This window comes from Ursus maritimus, unplaced genomic scaffold, assembly GCF_017311325.1.
Source record: "Ursus maritimus isolate PB19 unplaced genomic scaffold, ASM1731132v1 scaffold_3, whole genome shotgun sequence".
NCBI classification, from domain to species: Eukaryota; Metazoa; Chordata; class Mammalia; order Carnivora; family Ursidae; genus Ursus; species Ursus maritimus.
Window position 1 is genome coordinate 53589120 of NW_024425563.1, and position 12829 is coordinate 53601948.

The 12829-nt window shown below is 36.5% G+C and overlaps 1 protein-coding gene across 1 annotated transcript in view; it reads right to left on the minus strand.

The window, feature by feature from the left end:
• ITGB8 (integrin subunit beta 8) overlaps positions 1-12829 on the minus strand; it is a 73458-nt gene that overhangs the window by 42620 nt on the left and 18009 nt on the right. The window contains exon 2 of the mRNA XM_008686371.2: positions 4785-4870. Coding sequence (XP_008684593.1) covers positions 4785-4870 — 86 coding nt within the window. The remainder of the gene's footprint in view (positions 1-4784; positions 4871-12829) is intronic.

Sequence of the window (12829 nt, forward strand, 5' to 3'; positions counted from 1 at the left end):
ATGTGGCATTCAGTCATTCCTCCTTTAGCTCAACTGATTCAGGGAATTGGGTTTCCATTCCCTGGAACCATTCAATCAAAGAATACAGATTGAATACTTACTCAGGGCCAGTAGTCTGTTAGGTGCTGAGGTTACAGAAAGGTACAAGACAGACTCCCTCCCTGTCATCAAAGAGTCAACAGACCATTGGTGAATTCAGCCATTTCAGCAAATAAATGTAATTATTATGGGCATTAAATTTAGGGGAAGCACAGAATTTTACAGGGTTATGGAAGAAGGAGATTATATCAAGTTCAATATTAGTTGACTATTAGATCACTAATTATGAATAGGAACATCCATAGCACTGGTGAGTATTAGATGGGTTGGAGGTAGGCAATATAAAAACATTCATACAAGGATTTTAATTTAATTCCTCTCTTAATTTAGAATAGGGGTTGGAAAACTAGGGACAGTAGGACAAATACAACAATCCACGGCCTGTTTTGTATTCACTAAGTGCCAAAAAATGCTTTCTACATTTAAAAAATGCTGTAAAACAATAAAAAAGAAGAACATGTAAGAGAGACAATATGTAGCCCAGGAAACTTAAATTTTTTTACTGTGTGGCCCCTTATAGTACTGATTCTGAATTAGAGTGTGAAACACACTTAAAATATAAATATAATTAAAAGATAAAAGAGGATATATCCTTTTCAGTTAAGATATCCAGCTGTCATTTGGTAAACGACTTCATAGGAACAGAAAAATTCAATTTGCTTTGCTATTGACACCTAGATTTTTAGTGTGAAGTTTAAAAAGTCCAAAGCTTAATTTCTTGTATCCAAATTTATCTGTCTATTGATAAAACTCAGAGGTACTCAGTATAAGATTTAGTTTATAAACAGTTTGGAGTTCCTCAAAGAAAGGTGGCATAGACTGCTATCATATGTATTACTTTCCTTCAGAAAGCTCCAGGCTAGATGGGGGGATCCCTCCTGTCCTGAGGAATATTGAGGATGCATGAGGCTTGGAACCTCTAGGCTTGTTCATGCTTCACATGATGGGCCACAGACAAAGGGCCACATGCATTTTACAGACATAAAAACCCCAAGACTTCAAATCAAGAAAGGAAATAAAGTACAAATAATTCCGATTTTCCTTTTTCAGGTAGGGATTTTGTTATTTGTGTATACAGAAATGGAAAAGAAGGGAATATGGCTAATTCGCTGAAACTATACATCACACTATGCCATTTGACCTTTAAATGTCAAATCATTTTGCTGAAATAGGCACAAATCGTCTCAATTCTTTTGCAATGTCTGAATCAGCATGGCTGTTTTTACTCCACTATAAAAACTGAGTTAGAAAAACACTGCCAATTTGACAATTAGGTTTGAGAAGGGAAGAAAAGACCGTGACATCAAAATAAAGAATGGAATGCTGCCTCTACCCACTGTGGCCTACTTTCCACTTTGTATAAAAGAAAAGAATTTGAAACCACACCCTTTTAATTTGTGGTGTTTTGTGTCATTTTAATGTCTTATAATTCTTATGTTTTATTTTTTCTGCAAGAAATACACAAGGAAAATCATACTCCAACTGTCTGCATCTCAAGCCTATTTGTAAATGAAAAGCCCAGGTTGAAGTTATCCTAGATGGCTTTTCTTCAGTTGTTACTTTCATCCATTCAAGATAATTATCTGGGGAAAAAATAAGAAAAGTTTTTTCTTCTCATTTCTGAGTCTTTCTGACTTCCAAACATGGCAATCTGCACAGAAATGAAAGAACTCTATCATCTTCCTCTTGACAGTGGATGCCCTTTGTGTTGTCTTTTAGGATAATTATGTTCGAAGGCTGCCCTCTAAACTTTTGGCTATGTTATCACAATCTGTGTCTGGCACAGCAGGCAGGAGAGAAAGAGAATTCTTCAAAACCCATCAAGATTTTTACATTTGTTAAAAAGGAGGCTGAAACTAGGTAATATTGGTTAGGTCCTTTCAATCCTAATTATTGTCCAATTATTTTTATGTAGCATGGAGAGAAAGAGAAAGCAAAACGTATAGAACAGCAGATTAACATACTATAAAAGAAGAATGTAGGCAAATTGAATATACCCTGTCTAAATTTTCTAGTGATGTTTTTACTTTTGACCAGCTTTGAAAATTGTATAAACCAGGCTTAATGTGTTACTGTTTATGTATTCTAATTGTAAACAGAGGAAAAAAATACCTATTCTTTCGCTGTCCCTCAACTCTCATTGGTTAAGAAATAAAAGCATCAGTTGCATATGTGCCTAACAGTGGGTAATCTTTCAAAATTAACCATTGTATTCTTCCTCTCGATGACGTCCAGTCAGCCTGCAGGGAGTGGACAGCTCCTTCTGTTAATGATGTGGCTAGTGGCTGAGTCCTAACACTGGTTGCTTCCCCTTAGGTGGTGTTCTTAACACAGTCCTCTTGGTTTCCTAAACCTGAATGAGTTGCTCTGGAGTCTCACTCAAGTTCTTAAAGTAACAACTCCCATTTCTTAAGCAATGCCTGGGTCAAATGCTCTCACCTACTGCTTCATTTAATTTTCATTACAGTGTATCATAGGTATAATTATTATTTCTGAAGAAAAACTGAGGTTCAGAGTAGTTAGAGTAACATGTCCAAGTTTATACAGTTAGAAACTGATGGCCTTGGGATTTGAATCCAAGGTGATCTCATTTCAGAGCCTGCTTTTTCAATACATGAATTAGATGACCCTGCACTACATAGAAGAATATTTTGCAACATGAACAGCCAACTGATTTCCAAATGTTTCCTGAGATACTCTTCTGAAGCATTTGACCAACAGCAGACACGGGTTTGCCTCCTCTGCTTCGGCAGCCACCGGACATTTCTCTTTGGATTACCTCCTTCCATTTGGCCACCAATTTCTCTGAATACTCAAAATACTGCCCCTGGTGGCAGGACTGACATTTGCTCTGCCTGTAACTGTGCCTCTCCAGATTTTCTGTGCCAGTGGCAGTATCAGATAAAGGGGTCCTTCTGTGTAGCTGGGATGTTACATTTGGCTGACAACTGGGTTTCTTAACCATCTTTTGAAAGTCCCTCTAAACTATACTGACTAAAGTTCTCGGCAGCAGATATCAAGTGGACGTAAACTTCATGGCTCTAAGGATCTTCCTTAGTAAAAATCTAAAATGGAATATTGGCCTAGGGTCAGGAAATAATCAAGCCATGAAACATTCTTGACGAGAAAACCTACAAGTAAACTCCCAACTCAGGGTTATAGAGATGAGGAAAGGGAGACTCAGAGACTAGAGTGAATTCTATCTGGTCATTTGGCTCATCAGAGGTGATGGGACTGGAAACTCTGGAATTGTCCTCTCTCTGACATTGCCTGATTCCATGGGTTCTGGTAAAGCATTGCCTAGTTTAGAGTGACATCTGATTTTCTCACTGGTAAAGCCTAGAGTATATTCGAGAAGGCTTTGGGTTATGAGTAGGAGGGACACTTACTTTCAGACATGGCTACTATTTTCTGAACTCCTCCCCTGCCTCTTTCCTGACTTGCTTTAGAAGAAAGTAATGTCCACCATCCTTTGCTACTTTTCACCTTTCTTTTTCCTCCTGGCAGATGCATAAAGGCAAGCAGTAACAGGAGAAGTTGGAAAGATGATGGTAGGTGCAGTTTTTGAGCAAAATCAGAGGAGGCAAAAGCTAGAGATTTCTTTTCATGTCAAGCAGAAGGCCATTAAAGATCTATTTGTTCCAATTCACAAGAGCTACATAAACAAATATAAAATTACCTATATAATTTCACAAAAGAACCCCCAGATTAGTAGATGGCTTCTTCATTACAACTTATTATATAAGGTAGTTCTGATTTAAGATTACCAACAAAAGAAAAAATTCACAAAACAACTTCACAGCCAAGAAAGAAGGAATGCATTACAATTTTTTTTTACTAAGAAGTTTGTTATTGGGGTATATTTCTCTTGTTAGAATATAAAAACACTAATTTTGAACAGTAAACAATTTCTGAATTGTTCTTCATTCCACAGAATTTAAATGTACACAGTATTGCATGAATGGGGTCACATGTCAAAGGAAAAGCATCCCATTTTTCATAAGTAACTGGCAAATTGATGTACAATGTTATGAAATGGAGTAAATAACTTATCTCTAAGTATTTCAAATAAAAACAAATGAAACAGACCAATAAACTAACTTGCTTTTCTTTAATAAGCAAGTACAAGACTATGATCCAACTTGGATATATAACCTACTGCCCCAAGCTGCAGCAAGAATTTCACACAAAGCCTACTGACCTATCAAAATTACTTTCTGTGTTTGCCAATTCTGTCTATAGAACAGATGGAAAACATAAAATGGCTTGCACTTCATTTCAAAATTACCATAATTTTCCTAATGAAAAGGTTATACTTTATATTAAGCCAGATATGCTGTTTCCAAGCATAAAACCAAATAAAATTTTCCTGATGCTCAGCAATATCTTTCTTTTTCCTGATGCACCTTCAAGGCACAAAATACTAGGGCAATGAAATCATGCCTAGAGAGAAGGTCAACCATGAGGAACCGAGAGAAGAGAAGGAAAGGGAAGGGAGACAAGGAAGGAAGGAAGGAAGGAAGGAAGGAAGGAAGGAAGGAAGGAAGGAAAGAAAGAGGAAGAGAAAGAAAGAAAGAAAGAAAGAAAGAAAGAAAGAAAGAAAGAAAGAAAGAAAGAAAGAAAGAAAGAAAGAAAGAAAGAGAAAGAAAGAAAGAGGAAAATAGGAAAGAAAGAAAAAGGCACACCTCTTGAGCGCACCATCCACATTCCGGACCCAGGGCAAGGCACCTGGTGCAGGACACTGCATTCGAAGATGTACATCTATTGTCTTCTGTAATGGAGGATAAAATGAGGTGTTACTCTCATATTGGGAAGTATACACAATTCTAGACTAAAATATATTTCAAAAACTGAAACAAGCTGACCAATCGTTTTAAGTAAATATTAAAAAATATATAATTTCTTTGGGAAGAGGTAAGGTTAACTACATTACAGTTAACAGAACATTTCTTGGATAGTTATTATTTGTTTTTATAAGGCTGGGAAAAAGGGGGGTGATGAAAATGTGATTTTAGTTAGGTTTGGGGTTTGGCTTGAATTCTACTACAAGAGTAAAAGACACTCCACATTTTTTAGCGTGCTGAAGTTTCACCGTATTTTGTATTATCTGAACTAATAAAGCATTTTTGGTCTAGAATTTTTCCTGTAAAAATAGTCATATACAGACCTCAGTCTGAACATGTCAATCCATATTGGGTCAGAGTGAATGAACTTTCTGAAAAATGATCTTGATTTCTTGAGAAATGATGACATATAGAGTAATTAACTCGGGAATTTTGATTGTCTTAGTATTGATTATTTTGGCTTGATGGGTATCAGAACCAAATATAACAGCGTCGTTCAACATTTTAGACATAACGTAGTTAAAATGGATGAATTGTTTTAGTTTAAGATCATGACCAATTCACTTTCCCATAGATTCCCACACTTACCTGTGACATTTTAGTAACATAGCTGTGTCTGAAAACTAATTACCTTTATCCTTAGCCACCAACTACTTATATCATTATGAAGAAGCTCATCATTATAAACTTAAACACATAAAATACAATAAAGAATGAGTCATAAATTATTTTATCATGAGTTTTTGGTGGAATAAGCACATACTTCCTACAGTCCATTCTCTACTATGAAATGTCACAAGGACACTTGGAAATCACAGCATTCTATTCATCTCACTCACAGGCATACGGTAAATAACAGGCATTCAAGCTGTAAGTAGTTCACAGTCCAGATGAGGAGATAACTATATAAGCAAACAATAAAATACAGTATGATAAGCACAGTAAGAGAGATATCACCGAGGCACTATGAGAACACACTGAGGGACTTCTCACTCTGCTTTAGAGGGAAGGGCAGGGATGGGGGAAGAAGGTATGTTTAAGGATGATCCCTAGAGGCAGTGATATCTAGTATATCTCTTTGCCATTTCATTTTGTTTCTTCTAATCTGTGTGTATCTTTTAAAAAATGTAATGAAAGAGGAATGAGAGAGGACTATGTGTGTTTGTGTGTGTGTACAATCACACAGGGACATGGTAGTTTGAAAGGGGATCAAGCCCACAAAATCTCTAGCTGTCCCCATCCAATCAGTTTTTCTTTTTCTTCCCTCTCAACTTGCTCCAACATTCTAGAATACACAGTTAAAACAGCTGTGACCTGAAGGTGGCATGGGGTGGGCTTTGGCAGTGGGAAGAGACAAAGAGGAACTACAGGAGACTAAGTAGAGCAGAAAGGTACTAATTGGGGTGATAACACGATTCCCTCTATTTCCCCAGACAACCAACAAGTTAAGCTAAAACCATCCCTCCTTAACTCTTAATGGCTGTTCTATTATCTCCTCTCTGTGTCTCCTTGCAGCCTTTGTCCTTGGCTTTACATCAACTTTTAATAAACATGATCCAAACTTCTTTATTCATTTGTCCAGACCTGGTCTAGACTTCCAAGGACTAAAAATAACTACTGTTTTGGGCTGCCTTTACTACTAGTGTGGCCACCTGACTATGAAGGCTCCATAGCTTAAAATCCTTCTATGTGGCTTAGCCTGCCAAACTATAAAAAGGTGCCTAGTTTTAAAGTATTCAGAGGAGAGAGTGACCTTTTTAGTTTTGCTCTCAGAGAGAAATCAAGCACATTTGCAGACCTAATTTGGCCTTTACCAACTCTTAAACTTGACCTGACTGGAACGTGGAAGTAAGTCTATTTCAGTTCAGAGTTGACTAACTCTTTCACTCCGTAGGTAGGACGGTGGCACTGGCAGTTAAGACTGCACTCTCTTGGAAGGGAGGCTGATGCTTCTGTGATTGTGGTCTTTGTTTCTAATAGTTGTCTGTGTCCTAAGTTAACCCAGATTCAAGGTCAGGTCAGTCTCCTACTTCCAAGACACAAGTGGTAAATAACAAGTTTACAAGCACAAATCTGCTTTCTTTATAGTCTGCCTTCTGACCATTTGTTTTAAAAAGTTCTAGTGCCAACTTCTGTTCTCAGACTTCAGACACCTAAGAATGATGACCAAGAGGGATAGAAACTTCGGTCGTATCAATACGTCCCAGGTTCCGGGGTTGACATTTCTCAGTCTACAAAATTATAGGAAAAATGATCCCATAAATGGATATGGAGGAGGCAGACCTTACGATTCTGCAGAACTGGAGGAAGGCCATAAATTGAACTCCATGGGAATAGTGTCAAATGTGACTGCTGGAGAGTGTCATGGTTAGAATTTACAGAAGACAAACCAGATACACTTTGGTAAGCAGAATCCTCAGGGGTTTTCTTTTTAATTTTAAACATACATTAAGTAAATGCCTAACATGCAAATATCACACCAATTAGAACAGTTCTTTACACTGAATGGTGATGCTACTATGGAGGTTATTAGTCAGTATGTGCTAAGGGGATGTGTGTGTGTGTGTGTGTGTGCGTGTGTGTGCATGTGTCTTTCTGTCTGTCTGTCTGTCTGTCAGATCCTCCTGTGTAAATAGAAATCTTTACATTGAACACACATCAATCAATGCATGAGTGCTGTTTACAGACACAGGCGGTTTGTCATCAGCCTCTAGGTCGACTCCATTCATTGGCTGCCCGATCCCTGATTCAACATCATACGAGGCTGCTTTCCAGTGGTGCTGTGTGTTCCTAGCAGCCCTCAGCACTGACACCTCATTAGAGGGGGTGCCTGAGTGATTCTTACCACTCTATGAGAGTGGTAGTTACTTGTCCAGCGATTTGTTCAGTAATATGGCATAGCACTATATTCTTTGTGTTCTAGCATTGTGTTTTTATTAAGGATACTTTTTTTGTGGAATGGAAATTAGGAAAGACAATGGAAGCAGAATCATATTTTAAACCATGTATCTTCAGAACCCTCTCTTGTTCTCATTTGCTTTAGTCCTCACTGCCTCACAAATCCCATGCCATTTAAAAAATGTGCTATGAAGACAGAAATTAGCAAAGGATTTAACATCATATAAGTGTAAACATTCTGAAAAATTCTATTCCTTGATCTATGAGCATGGGCTGAGATTCTTACTTTTGCTCCTGTTACAACTGAAGTAACAGTGAGGTACCATTGCTGAATAGTTCCTGGAAATAAAGTTCCAAATTTCCACAGCACTGTTACTTAATAGCAATGTGTTCTTAGGCTAGTTACCTAAATTCTCTGAGGTTCCGTTTCTTCCCCTGTAACATAGGGCTAACTATACCTGTATCAAAATACTGATATAAGATGAAATGAGCAAGCATAAGCATGCCAAGCATAGTACTTAGGGTATGGCAGACACTCAGCAAAGGGACTGTTGTAACTTATTTATAATTAATATAATAACTTATACATGCATATATACACACATGTATATACACACATTGTATATAGATCTAGCTTCATAAAAAGGGGGAGGTGTTATGTGTCTTTAAATTTGTTGTAAATATAATTAGTTGTATTAAAAATGAAAGTCCCTTGGATCATAAACACAAAGTTTTAAAAATATAGCTAATATGTAAAAATAACTATTAAATAAAAAGCTACTACTTTTATTTTGGTTATTTAAAAATGACTCTTAAAAGCCAATTTATTCAGATATACACACATCAGTCCAATCTGTTATAAGTACAATTTTAGCATGACTATAATTGATTACTGAAAATCTCTTACAACACCTTCATTTTGTTCACATTTTTCAAAGTGTACCTTGACTTAGTCTGAATATTTTTCTAATTATTTCCCAGAATTAAATGTTTCTGACGCATGTAAAATGACCTTTAGAACAGTCTGTCATAAAGTATAATAAATATCTATCATCAACAGGATAAAGTACACAAAAATCAGGAAACTACATTATTTGTGACTGTCACTTAGATATTCTTTGTTTTAGATGATGCATTTGTTCACATTATTTTGAGAATGTTTAATCTATAGAAGTAAGAAGAGAAAGAAAATGGACCCCCAAAAAAGTAACTAAAAAAGCCCATAAGCTTCAACATTTAGATTGAGATCTTTCCATAAGTTAAGTGATCAGAGAAAGTGAAAGTTTTGGAAATATTTCTAATGTTTTTCTGCTCTGAAGTCTACACCACAAAATTTCAACAAAATTTAAAGGATGCCCAAAGTTATCTGGAAGAAGGAACAATTAGAACTGATAAAGATTGTAGTCCTTGATATTCAGAATCAATCATTCTAGATTCTCCTGTTAGGACTAGACAGAATGATTTGTGAAGAATGGAGAAATGCTTTTTTTTTTTTTTCCCCAGAGAATCCTTTCCTTAATTGCATTTACTATACAAATTAAATTAAACTTGGATAATTATATAAAGCCACTTCCTTAACAAAAAGATAAAAGTAAACACTGTTAGAATGAATATATACTCTACTTTGATAGCAGTCAAAACCAGGCAAATTGAGCACACACAGAATACGTTTTGGAGTATAACTTTGGAGTTTCCTTGTTCTAGATGTATATCGTGGCCATGTAATTGTTACAGATATCTTCAAAATACATCACCTGATTACTGAAAGCTCTCTTTTGCACAGAAATTTAGCATACTGTCATTTGATGTAAAAATAAAAATGAAGCAATAGATTAGTGTTCTAATCACTTGCTATTACCTAGTTATTCCAAGTTTTGATTGAGGAGCTGTTCTCTAAAGGCTCCTACAAATATATAGAGAGGAAAGAGGTGGTTAGGACTACTTCTTTGAAAATCAGGCACAGTAAACAAAACCAAAGTCAGTTAAATTTTAAGGGAGATTAGGTAAAGGGGCATGGGAGAAAAGATAGAAACATGGGAAGCTCTTTGGAAAAGATCTGAGTAGGGAGGCTCTGAAGAGCTAGAGATGTATCAAGAGGAAGCTAGTGACTGAGGGAATATCGCAAAAACAGAGGAAGCAAGGAAATAATGGTACAACTATTTGTATTTTTCTTTTTCTTCTGTTTTTTCCCCCTTGGGCTTCATATAAACAAAATACATTTTTTTTATTATTAACGTTTTGCATTTGCTCTTTTACTTAGCATTTAAACTATGAAACACAATTTTACTGTTGAAATGGACAAAGAAGCAGATATTATTAAAGGAATTAAAATAATGCATCTGGGCCAAAGCTTCACCTTATAAAATAATTTTTATGCAACAAATGCATATTTCAACTGTGCTCTTATAGAATTACTTGAAAAATTCACTTTAATATTTGTAGTTTACTACTAAATTATACATTCAGAAAGTACTACTCTGTAACAGCAACACCCAACCTAGAGTACTTTTCTCTCCTTTTTCTTTACCATATTGTTTGTTTCAAACTTGTAGCAAATAAGCATTCGGGCCATGGAAATGAAAATGAGTATGTCTATGGGAAAAAAATTTTTGTCTGAATAATTTTGACTCTACTTGCACTTGAAAAAACATACACCCATATTTATGTTTGGCCAAAAACTGCTTGGATTCCTTTCTTTCTTATCTTCTCTATTATCTGTTCCAGTGATTAGGTTTGATAGTCTTATAGTATATTTGGAGGAAAAGGCAGTGGTATGATTGTGTTCAATACTTATATAGAGACTCAGAAGAAAAGGTGAGGAAATGGAGACATTATAAGAAAAAAAAAAATTGTCTTAGCTCCCCAAAGGAAGAACCTAAGGCAGAGATTCTTTGCAAGCAATCTATTGAGAAGAGAAGTGAGGTAAGGTCAGGAGAGAAAAGGCGCAAAGATACTCTTGCAGTCAAATTCTGGTCTTAACCTGTCTGATTCTACCCAGAGCTGGGAGCACAAATGATATCACAAAGTTGTCCCACTTTGAGGCAAAGTGGAATTCTGGCTTTTATACTCTCCCATCGGTCAGTCATTGACTGAGGGTAGCACAGAGAGGGCTGGGGGTTGGGGTGGGTGAAACTTTACACATTGCTGAGCCATGTGGCTCCCTTTGATGGAGGCCATTTTCTTGAGAACGTAGCAGCTGTGAGCCATTAATGGCTAGAACTCAGAGCAACAGGGAATGGCACACCAGCCCTATAAAGAGATGTCTGGTTTAGTAGCAGCCACCTTGAGCCCTGAATGGAAGGGCTAAGCATGGAAGCCAGTGCTAAGAATGACAAAGGTAAAGACGTCCTCGCCCCTCACAGCACCATGGAGTTGCAGCCCCCATTCTGAGTTGTCTTTCAAAACTGTTTCCTTTTTTCTTTTTCTTTTTTAAAAAAGTCATCTCTATACCCAATGTGGGGCTCGAACTTACAAGCCTGAGATCAAGAGTTGTTTGCTCTACATACTGAGCCAGCCAGGTGCCCCACTCAGAACTGTTCCTAATATAAGAGGAAAATTTACCTGAGTTTTGAAAGATAATAAAGACTTGAGCAGGATTAATGTAAATGCTCTTTTAGAAATGTTAAGCATAACATTACTTTACATGACATAGACCATCCACTCTGAAGAGACACGTTTTGTTTTTCCTTGGAAAAATAATACTATGAATCTGTCAGTTCCTGGAGGGCAGGTGCTTACATATATTTTCTTTCTATCCCCAGTATCCAAGTCTAGCATCTGGTACACACTCAGTAAATGTGTGATGAATACATGATATTCTAAGTTGAAGTTGACCTGGCAGTCTAATTTCTTAGGTTTTTATAGCTCTTGATTATTTACATTTAAAAAAAAAACTTCAATTCCGAAACCCATTTATTGTAAAAGGCAATAAATATAATTATGCTTACTGGATGAACTCATATCTGGATAAGTTCATATCTAGATGAACTCATCTCGATGTTTTCAAATGTAAAAAAAAAAACCAACATAAAGTGGCAAATTTCTTTACCTTTGGTCTTCTGATAGTGTACAATTCTGCTGATTTATTTTAAATCAAGGGTAATTTCTATCTAAAGAACCCTGAATATGTGATGGGAATGATACTGAATTGAAATAGTACTTTTTAATGCTACTGTTATCAGATGCAAAACAACCAAATTCACTAGTTTTTTTCTCATTGCCCAGATCTAAATCAAATTTCAATTCAGCAAATATTCTTTGCTCCTATAAGTTTGAGTAGTTTTTACTGAGCACAACTTCCTTATAATACTGATGTTATGAAATAGCACTAATCTTTTCTTCTCATTAGGTTTTTATTATGTGTAACCTTTATGTTTCAGGGAAAATTTTCAACCTCCCTTGTTACATAGAAAAAATTCACGTGAGTTCAACAGGGTGTTATGCTAGCATAAAGATTTTGGAAAACAAAAACGGGGGAAAAGCTACTTTCGATGCTGGGCAGGTTAAGAAATGTTAGGGCAATGCTACACATTCCGTCTGTCTGCCCTGCCCTGTTTGGGGCAATCCCAACATGAGTCAGAATTTAAAGTGGGCTGGGATGGCATAAAGCAAAACTCTAGTTCATGATGGAATGTACAAGAAGAACCATTGTGAAGCCACTTGTGTTGAAATGGGCCATCACAAGAAGGCTGGTCTGGTGAGGTCATATCACAACCCTACATTATGATTCATTTATACACACTTTAATCAATTTAGCTTTGAAAAAAATCTGATTGCAGCATACAGAGGATGCTTGTATAAAGTATGCTTTACCATCAGAACACTTTTTAACTTGAAAGAGGACACTATTAAGTACACCGGTGCAATGGTAGAAATTCGAACTTCTCAGGTGAGCTGAGGTCTAAGGTCACCCTAAATGCACATTAGTTTGGTGGTGTAGAACAAGAAATGAAAACAATAAACAAGGCAATCCACGCTAAGGTGACAGA